Here is a 10,641-nt window from a genome sequence, read left to right as displayed (position 1 = left end):
ACATGAATTTGGAGTGATAGCCATGCATTTGTTAGTTTAGAGGTTTCTAATTGGAATTTCTGACCTTTACCTGTTTTGGATCCATATTACACTGCTGGGGGAAACACATTGTGTACATATTGCAGATTGAATGTGTGGCACCCTTGACCCCCCACATATGATTTGGTGGAAGTCGTAACACCTGGATGATGACTACACAGATCATACACCCATTGCCATGTGCAAGTGTGTGCAAACATCCAAAATGTGTACAACATAAACAAAGCAGCGAAAAAATATAAGGTAGTCAAAACTAAGTACAAGAAAGATTAAAAATGATACAACCCGAAACAAAGTCCTCCAAGAGGTTAATACAATCATCCGGCTGAAATAAAGTAAATGAATACAAAGGTCCAACGACAAATAACGAGTAAAGTCCCAAGCCATCACTCCTCAGGTGGGGCTGGTTCCGCCTGCTCATACCCCTCATCTGCATCAAAGTCTACGATTCCATGAAATTGAGCCGTAGGTAGGAATATCAAAATGAGATTTCACAATTTCAGTAAATAAATCACTAGAGTGACAACGAAGAGATTCAAGCATAAAATTATATAAACAAACAATGCACAACAGTCATGGAAGAAAAAAAAAACCTCAAAAATATCCATTTTTACAACCATTTCCAAAATGCATTTATTAGAACCACTCATGCCCAAACTCCCTTCGTACCCAAAAATACATACATTTATTACGCATGCACCATGGTCTCCCCTTTGGACCATGTGCACACCTTGGCTCCCTTCGTCACACCACGATTAATGATCATGCATGTGACTTTGTAACGAACGATGTCCAATTCTGTGCTCGTCGACACAGGCTTTGTGAGCAACATAGTAAATATAGTTTATGCGTATATAGTAAATATAGTTCATATAAGTTATAATATGTTAGTCAAGTTATTAAATTCCATTAATTGTTTTATAGCATCTATAGTAGTTAGTGGATAGGTTTTAATAGTTTCATTTACTAGTTATAGAATTTTCATTAAATTTAAAAAAAAAAAATTGTAGTTTAATTTATTTTTAATTATTCAAGTTTATTAAAAAAATAAACAAGCATGATCAGCTCGTTCTTGGTAATTTTAAAGATTTTGCAGGTACAAGATAGTTCAATTACAAGTTCTATGTATAGTATTAAAGAAAGATGAATCGTCATTACTAAATTTATTAATACTGATGAAGCCAAAAAATCGCTTCACATGCATGAAGACAAAACTTTGCCTAGACTTAGCATATAAGTATGTAATAGCTAACAAAAAACAAAGAACTCGAGATAGAGGAAAAACTATTAAACTCATAATTAAAGATTGGCACCCTTTCGTGTAAGAAGATCATAAAATAATTACCTCCTTCTGTGCAATGTGGCCAAAGACACTGCGAACGCCACATAGAATTGGTCTTTTAAGTTATTCAGGTATCGGAAATATGAATCTCTCCAATTACGATTAAAAGCCAAAGGACCACAAACCGCCCAAAATCCTGTAATGAAGCCCAACATCACAGTAATATGAAACCATGGAATTGTACGTCCATCTTTCTCATTCTGGATGTCCTTGTCTTTGTTGCCATTAGTAATATGGTCACAACGAGGAAGTGGGGTGCCACAAAGTCCAAGATTCCCCTCATATGCAGACGTATCAAAACCTTGGAGTTGAGTGCCCGAGGGTATTTGCCCATGGAGATTATTGTAAGCTACACTAAACGTAGCCAAGAAATGCAGACGAGCAAGTGATGCTGGTATTTCACCAGATAACTGATTTGCTGAGAGGTCTAGCTCTTCCAAGTCTGTAAGTTCTGATATTTGGTCTGGAATGTTACCTGTGAAGTTGTTATGACCAAGATGTAGTGCACGAAGCAACTTCAAACGTCCAATTTCGATGGGGATTTTGCCACTAAGACTATTATTCATAAAATATAATCGTGGGTACCAGTAGGACAGGGAGTTGTACTGGCCAATTACCTTATTATTGTCTAAGTAATAAATCGGTAAAAGCAAATAATCGTTGTCTCGTTGATAAGCCTGTGCTGATACTAATGCAGGCAATGCACAAAGTTCCTTGGGGAATTCACCTGATATGAGGTTGTGAGACAATTGTAAAGCCTTGAGCCTTGGAAGGGTCGACAACCAACCTGGAATTGAACCTGTGATACGATTATGATTTAGTAACAGAATTTCTAGCTTCTTGAGCATAGATAGCCACATGGGCAATTGACCAGTTAGTTGGCATGCACCAATATCCAAAAGTCGAAGATTTTGAAAACCAACTATGTCATCATCATTCGGCAATCTCTCATGCAGAAAATTGCTTCCTATTAGGACAACTTCGAGACTCTTGCAATGCATCAGAATTTTGATTGCCGCCGTGATGTTGGTTAGATTGTTGAAACTAAGTGAAAAAAAAGATAAATATTTCAGTTGAGCAATCTCCAATGGGATTTGCCCCTCTAGTTGGTTTCGGGAAAGTCGAATTGCTCTAAGGGACTTGCAGGATTGAAAGCTTACTGGAAAGCTACCAGTGAAGCCATTATATGCGAAGTCAAGAATAGTAAGCTGTTGAAGACCGGAGAAATTAAAGTTGGAGATATTTCCTTCAAACAAATTGATTCGTAAATTCAATTCGATGAGATTTGTGCAATTCATCAGTGATGAGGGCAAAGAACCTGTAAAGGAGTTTGTATGAAGAAGCATGTGCTTTAATTTGGAAAGCCTCCCAATATTTGGAGGTAACTTGCCGCTCAATCGATTTGCATACAGCTTAAGGAGGGTGAGTTTGGTTAGGTTCGCAATGTCATCGCTAATGGGTCCGGAAAGATTACTGGAAGGTAAAGAGATTTCTTCTAATGTTGTCACACTATATAGATCAATTGGAAGTAACCCAAAGAGAGAGTTAAAGCCTGCACGGAAAATCTCTAGTTTGGAACATGCTCCTAGTCCCAAAGGAATTTGGCCAGTATGATTATTGAAAGAGAAATCAAGAAGCCTGACCAAACGGGAATTCATGCAAATATGAGAAGGAATGGGGCCTTGGAAACTATTGTTGCTGACATTGAGCTTGATCAAGTTCCAAGCTCGTTCGAGGAATGATGATTGGATTGTACCATGGAAGTGATTGCTAGAGATGTCAATTATTTGAATAGAGGGAGGCCAACCTTGATGAGTAGATGAGCCCTTAGATGAAAATAGCAAAGATACATCTCCAACTAAATAGTTGTAGCTTAAATCAAGAATCATGAGTTGATTCAAGGATGAAAAGAATCCACTAGGGAGAGAACCTGAAAGTGAATTGTGGGAAAGATTTAGGTGAGAGAGATGCATAAGGTTTCCAAGAAAATCAGGAGATACACTTCCTGTTAGGCCTTTAGAAGGCAACCAAACATGGGTGACCTGACCGTTGTGATCACAAGAAATACCTTCCCAATGGCAGCAATCGTTCGAAGACCAATTTAAAGGAGGAGAGGACGTACTGGCCGCCTTTAAGGACATGAGAGAGTTGAGATCTGCTTGGTTGCATGCATTATTTGCAATGAGAACGACAAAGAGAAGCAAAATGAAAAGGAGATCATGAGGAGTAAAGGAGAGCATCTTTTTTGTTTGATAACTATTCAAAAAGAGGAAAGATATCGACTAAACTGAAGCACACAATGAAATCAGTTTGATCCTGCTATTTAAAGAAATCTGATCATATTCTTTTGAAGTAAAGAAATGTAGTTTAGGTCTTCCATTAGAGGATTGTAGGGACTTGAGTCATGTCATTTACGCATGACTGACCCGGCAAGGATGTTAGGAATATAAGGAGGAATATTGTGATACCATATTTTGATTAGTAATAAGGTCATAAGCGATCATGTATGAGATTCCATATTACTTGACAATGAGAAATTCTTAATCTCTATAATATTCTATTAGAACTCGTTACAATTTTAACAATTAATATTGGCTCGATTCATTTAATTAATTATTTATTTATTGATTCTCTTATTATAAAAGTAGACATTTTTATTGACTTTAGTCTCATTTGGGTGGGAGCAAGACCATTATAAAAAGCTAAGACAAGAACAAATTTAGCTTTCCACTTCATACACGACAAAATTAGGAAATCCCTTAATTAATTCCCAGTTTTTAAGAGCCGTTAAACACTTTCCCAAGAAAATTACCAACTATCTGATCTGTCAATTCGTCCATGGATGGAGTTCAATATCCCAGCTGTTAATGTTTCCGGTTATGGCAATATTCAAAAATTAATAACAACCCAGGAATTATACATATTCTTAAAGAGCAAAATGAACATGATGGGAGCAAAATTAGATGAGATGAGATATTTTGTTAAAATTAAGTTAAATAAAATATTATTAGAATATAATTTTTTAAAATTATTATTATTTTAAAATTTAAAAAATTAAATTATTTATTATATTCTATGTAAAAATTTAAAAAAATTATATATAATAATAATATAGATGATTTTATGTTTTCAAATCGGGTCTAAATTCTTCGCGTATAATACGCATGCATACCTAGCAATCCATTCCAAATGTCATATTACACAAGACGTAACGTCAGTCACACGGATTTGACCAGGGCGACTCCTGAGCTTCGAAACGAGGACTTGAGAGAGACGAGAGACGTGAGGAATATCCAAATTTAAAACCATTATTATTATTATTTCTTTGAAGCGGCTGATGATCGATCATAATTTTGAATATATATAGAAATAGAAATGATTTCATCTCTTTTTATCTTATCATTATAATTTTTTTAAATTAAAATATTTTATTAGATTTTAAAAAATGAGAGAAAAAAAATTAAATAAAAATAATATAAAGTTAAAAACTTATTTGAATATAATTTTTTGATATTATTTTTATTTTGAAGTTTGAAAAAATTATATTAAGTTTTGTGTTTTGTTTTGAAGCTTGTAAAAATTGTATTGATTTTTATGTTTGTATAATAATTAAGTAATAATTAGATAAAAAATTTAAAATTTAAAATTATTTTATATTTAAATGATATTTAAAAAATAAAATATTAGAAATTTTGAGGATTTCATATCTCATCTTTTATCCAAACATCCCCCGAGTATATGTAACAAGCGTAAATATACACAACAATTTTTAGAACTTTGTTTAAATGAATGATGGCTATATAAAATATAAAATCTAATTAACAAATTTAAATATCTTGAAGATCAAATACTGACACTATTATATATATTAATTATTTTTTTTCTCAAAAAAAAAAAAAAGATGAGTTGAGATGAGTTGAGATGGTTTGTGAATAGTAGAATAAAAGTTGAATTATTTATTATATTTTGTGTGAAAATTTAAAAAAATTATAATGATGAAATTAGATAAATTGGGATGAGTTTTGAATGCAAACGATGTATTAAATCAATGAAAGTTGGTAGATTAGTTGGCTGGGCAAAAGGGGAATACTTGATTTACAAAGATATCTTACATGAAAAAGAAGTTTTTAAATAAACGTTACTAAATACGTTAGGTTGTAAAACTATAATGTTATTGTAAGTTAATTCATCTTACTTATCATAACAATTAGTATATATAAATGTTTTCTTGCAATATATTTTTATAGACCTCGCCGACACAAAACGTACGTATATCGTTTTCTATTGTTGGCATTAATATACTCATATATGTTGCAGAGGTAACTCTCATAAGATTCACTTGCATACGTATAGTACTTAATTAGTTTGTTTTGCCGAATTATGAGCTAAAGGAAATAAATATATATATATATAGGGAGGGAATTGAATGAGAGGTCAAACTACTTGAATGCATGTGGACCAAAATTACATGAAACTTGAAACTCGATCGAGAAACTAAAGTACGAACAAAGAAGTCTATAGAGAGACAAATCTTTGATAAGAAGAGGTCATACACTCATAAGTCGCGTCGACATTAGTTGGGGTCAAGATCCATGATGAATTCCCCCCTCCTCGCTAGGGCAGAAGAGAGATGTTTTGAGTACATCAGACCGACCTATTACATGTTTTGAAAGTGGTGGTTGTAGTGCCACTCTTACTTGATCCTAGGCAAGATTGTCAGAATGGTATCAAAATTGACCGTAGTGGAAGACTAAGTTAATGATGATGGTATCAAAATTGACCGTGGTGGAAGACTAAGTTAATGATGGTATCAAAATTGACCGTGGTGGAAGACAGAGTTAATGATGGTATCAAAAATGACCGTGGTGGAAAGACGAATTTAATGAGAGAAGAATGTTTTGAGAGAGAGGAAATACATCTTATCGGAAAGAAGTTAGTAATGCTGAAGCGATAATCCTTAATTCTCTCGGATGTAATGATGGGGAACATTTTTCAAAAGATTGATTTTTTTGGTTGACCCGAAAACCTCAAGCAGTTTGGATTGAGAATTATTCTCAATTTATCTCATCTATTGACATTATATTTTGCACACATTTGAGCCAAGTTCCAACAACTTAGGTATTCACTGATGGGCCTTGCACAAGGTAAAAAATATTGCGGCTTTCAGAGGGCGACCTTGGGGCCGGATAACCTCTGATACCAAAGTTAATAAATATTCTTGGAGTGTAAGAAATAAGTAATAGAGTCTAGTAATTAGAGATGATATTCTCGTATCTGGGATCTGCTATTTATACTACTGGCCTAAGGGGCAAATAATGCCTACTACCATGACGTCTGTATTTCTCGTACTGTTCATTGTGTCAAAGTTTTTAAGTGCAGCATGACACTACAACGGTGTCATTGATGTGACATGGCTCAGCAACGGTGTCATTTAATATGGTGTGTTGTCTGAGCGGTGGAGCCTTTAATACGGCGTGGTTATCATACTTTCTTCTCTCAGTCTATTTCCTTTTTGGTCCGTTTATCCCATTTCAATCAGTTGATCAAGGGCTCCCCGTATATCATGCTTGCTATGCAGGCAGGCACTCGAGGACTGGACACTAATTGAGTGGGTCTCAGAATGACGAGTCACATCCTTTGCAGCATCATACTTCCTGCAGGTTGTGTACAGATGAGTTTTCCCGTGGCCTGGGTTAGGGGCTCGTTACTTCGAGTCAGACTTTTAGTCTTGCTTCTTTTTACTTATAAGCCTCTTGGGCTTAGTGGGGAAAATTCTCCTACATCAACATTATAACTTTTTAAAATTTTTACACAAAATATAATAAATAATTTAACTTTTTTAAATTTAAAATAATAATAATATCAAAAAATAATATTTTATTTAAATTTTAACATTTATTTAAAATTATCTCATCTCATCACATTATCTAAACCGCTCCTTAATTACGGTTCAGAATCAAATAAATAGACGTAAAACGGTTGGTCTTTCCTGTCAATTTTTCCAACAATAGTAAATATTTAATAAATATTGTGCGATTCAATTTACGTGTCTTTAAAAAGTCTAAATCTGACTTTATGTTGCGTGATTTCTACGTCTACACTATCGATTATCATTAATTAAAGGGAAATTACTTTTTCATTCATAAGCTATCATATTTTTTAAATTATAAACCAAATGATCGAACGCTCAATTTGCACCATATTAAGATTTCATTGTAGATTGTTTTAGATTAAGGTTTCATTTGGATATTAATAAGTTGAAATGAAAGTTGAAAGTCGAATAAAATATTATTTTTTAATATTATTATTATTTTAAGATTTGAAAAAGATGAATTGTGTATTCACGATTAAATGAAAATAAATAAATAAAAATTAGAAATTAGAAAATGAAATTCAAGTCCCACGATTCATCGATTACCAGATCCAGGTTGATCACCACCCTCCTCCTTGACGTGGGCCTCCTTATAATCAAGAACATCCGGAATATGAATTGGAGTTCCCGTGATCCAATTCTGCATGCAAATCAAAGCCTCCACAGTGGTAGGAGCTAATGAACTCCAGAATGAATCCAATATGTACCATTCGATGCTAAATGCTGACTCTGAGGTTACGGTGCTAATAGGGATGACCAAAAGACTGCGGACTATCTCTCTAAGGACGGGATACTTCACGACATTCACCTTCCCGCATCTTAATATATCAGACTCTCATGAAAATGGTTGAAGCTCTGCTGCCAAGTATCTGTTTATCTTTGACTAAGCTTCTGTAGAACTCTGGACGAAGGGAGTTTGTTCCAACCTCTCACCCCATTCTAATCTACGTCTTTTCCCAACTTAGGCTTCTAGAACTGGAGGAGGTAGGTGTAGGTGCATCAATATTACCATCCCGCAAGACGGTAAACTTATCAAATAATTTACCAAGGGTTTCCCTAACCCCTGCTGCAATATGCTCCACCCATGCTTGCCCGTACTCAATTTCCAATCCAAAATCATTTCATCCACCTTAAACCGAGGGTCAAAGACAACAGGTACATATAACAAAATATTAGCCCTAGTGAAATCTCCCCAAAACTTGTCATATTTCGACCTCATAATTAATGTCATCTCCTGCAGCTTATTGTGACCACCTGCGACCATGTCATCTAATTCTTTTTACCCAACATATTTGCTAACAAAATTAATGGGATGTAGGGTATAAAGTGTCAAATAGTGTTATGGTGACCTCGTAGAAAAGCCTAAAAAAATCTACGAAAATAGATACAACTTCCCAATCATCATCCATGGGTTCCCCCAATCCCCTGTGATCATCAAAATATTTTACATATTAGATGTCTTCATCACCCAATAATGCAAATTTCAACTTATATTCTTGGGCTGCCTCTAACATAAAAAATGTTGAGTTCCAGTATGTAGGCATATCAGTACAAAGGCCCTTCTTGGATCTTAGGCCCGCAGATATCGCGACAACCTTGAATTTCTCCAATCTCAAAAGAGAAGATCTCACCCATCTCACAGCAGCTCTAACCCGAGCAATCGAGTCATGAAGATCCTTCAAACCATTAGTAACAATAAGATTCAAAATATGTACCGCACATCTCACATGCAGACACTCACCAAACATGATTGTCTTATTTGCCTCTCTAAGATAGGTCTTAAAATATCCCAATATGACATCGTTAGATGAGACATTATCAACTGCGACTGTAACAACTCATGTCAACCCCCACTCCTTTATTGCGGCCTCCAAGGCCTTCACAATCATCTCACCCTTGTGATCGTTGATTTGAGAAAATTTTATGATTTTCTTGTGTAATGTCCAATCACCATCAATAAAATGCATAGTCAAAGACATATAATTAAATTTTGAATTGATGTCCAAGTATCAATGGTGAGGCAAACAAATTGACCCCTCAACTTCTCTTTTTCAAACAAATAATGTCTTTTTACATTCATTGCCACCGTGTGGCGAAAAGGAAGATTAAACCTTGGTTCCAAGTAGTGAGAATACACTTGGAACCCTTTCCATTAACAACTTGAAAAAGTAGCTCATCCATGATAATCATATGAGCTAAGTGTCTCCTACACTCATCAGGATCATACTTACTATACCTCTTCAACGTTGTACCCCCACTACTCCTATCTGCCATTTTTTTAAGTCTTATTTCTAGCCTAGATTGGTTTTTCTCATGTAATGATCTTAATATTAGACTTTTTTTGCATTGCTATTCTAAGTGCACCTTTAATTGTGAGGTACCATGTTTCCTATAGTGACATCCATAAAATTTTCTGCAGTGGTTACACTTGGCTTGGGGTTATTGGGATCACCACCCTCTATTTTGGTGAAATGAGACCAAACTATGGAAGCAGGTTTCATGCTGGTCTTGGGAGCGGGGCAATGTGTCGTAGGGATAGTTGTTAGGCCAGGAGTAGGAGTAGGGGTAGGGGTAGGGGTACCCTGGGCCTGGAAAGGGGAACTCGTACTAGAATCTGCTAGAATATCTATGGACTCAAGCAAACAAAAAATCTGAAATTATAGCAAACATAACAACATGCCAAACAATTAACATCCAAGTATTAACATCTAAACATTAATTATGTCAATGAAAGTACTTCATCATGCTCTTCGAATACAAATAAACTTGGTGCGTGGGATGATGATTAATGAAAAAGTCAATTTTTTTTAGGGAAAAGAAATGTGTGGACTACTACAAATCAATCAACAGTATCAAATATAAACCTACGTGGGATTTGAGAATAGAATATAACTCCAGAGAGGTAAGAAAATAAGACAATTACCCAGCAAGCAGTAGATGATTATGGTTTTATTTCCTTTTGAGATGTCTTAAAATGCATATTGTATTCCTTCTATTAAACTCACGTTTTTGTGATTGACAAATCAATCATAATTGATGATGGTTATAGATCCACGTTTTAAAATTAATTAATGATGGTTATACATCCATATTTCTATTAATCCGAAACCCTAAATTAATTTAGGGTTCCAATCCGAATTAATTAGCCACAAATTCACTATTAATGATTCCCTATTATGTATTCAATCATCAAAATTCAAAACACATTACATAATACAAACCCAAAAAAATCAAAATCAAGAGAGATTCACACAGTTCATCAATCATCAACGATTCAAACCACATGCACAATCAAGTCTCTACAGCACACAATTCACAAAATCTCATCCTCCATCTCCGATTAAACCTCATCCTTCCTCCAATCTATATTCCATAAATCATAAAAAAT

At 34.7% G+C, this 10,641-nt stretch overlaps 1 protein-coding gene across 1 annotated transcript; it reads right to left on the bottom strand.

Moving 5' to 3' along the window:
- Positions 1-457: 457 nt before the first annotated feature.
- LOC108986884 (receptor-like protein 2) lies at positions 458-3,621 on the bottom strand. The gene is made up of 2 exons (XM_035687107.1): positions 1,385-3,621; positions 458-469 (listed from the first exon to the last, which is right to left on the bottom strand). Exons 1-2 carry the CDS (start codon positions 3,619-3,621, stop codon positions 466-468), a joined length of 2,241 nt encoding a protein of 746 aa, XP_035543000.1. The 3' UTR covers positions 458-465.
- Between the last annotated feature and the right edge of the window lie 7,020 nt (positions 3,622-10,641).

This window comes from Juglans regia, unplaced genomic scaffold (genome assembly GCF_001411555.2).
Source record: "Juglans regia cultivar Chandler unplaced genomic scaffold, Walnut 2.0 Scaffold_674, whole genome shotgun sequence".
NCBI lineage: Eukaryota > Viridiplantae > Streptophyta > Magnoliopsida > Fagales > Juglandaceae > Juglans > Juglans regia.
This window is presented reverse-complemented; position numbering and strand designations above follow the sequence as displayed.

Bases quoted from the DNA above. Each gene is read 5' to 3' on its own strand.
- LOC108986884 (XM_035687107.1), bottom strand. From the start codon at position 3,621: ATGCTCTCCTTTACTCCTCATGATCTCCTTTTCATTTTGCTTCTCTTT.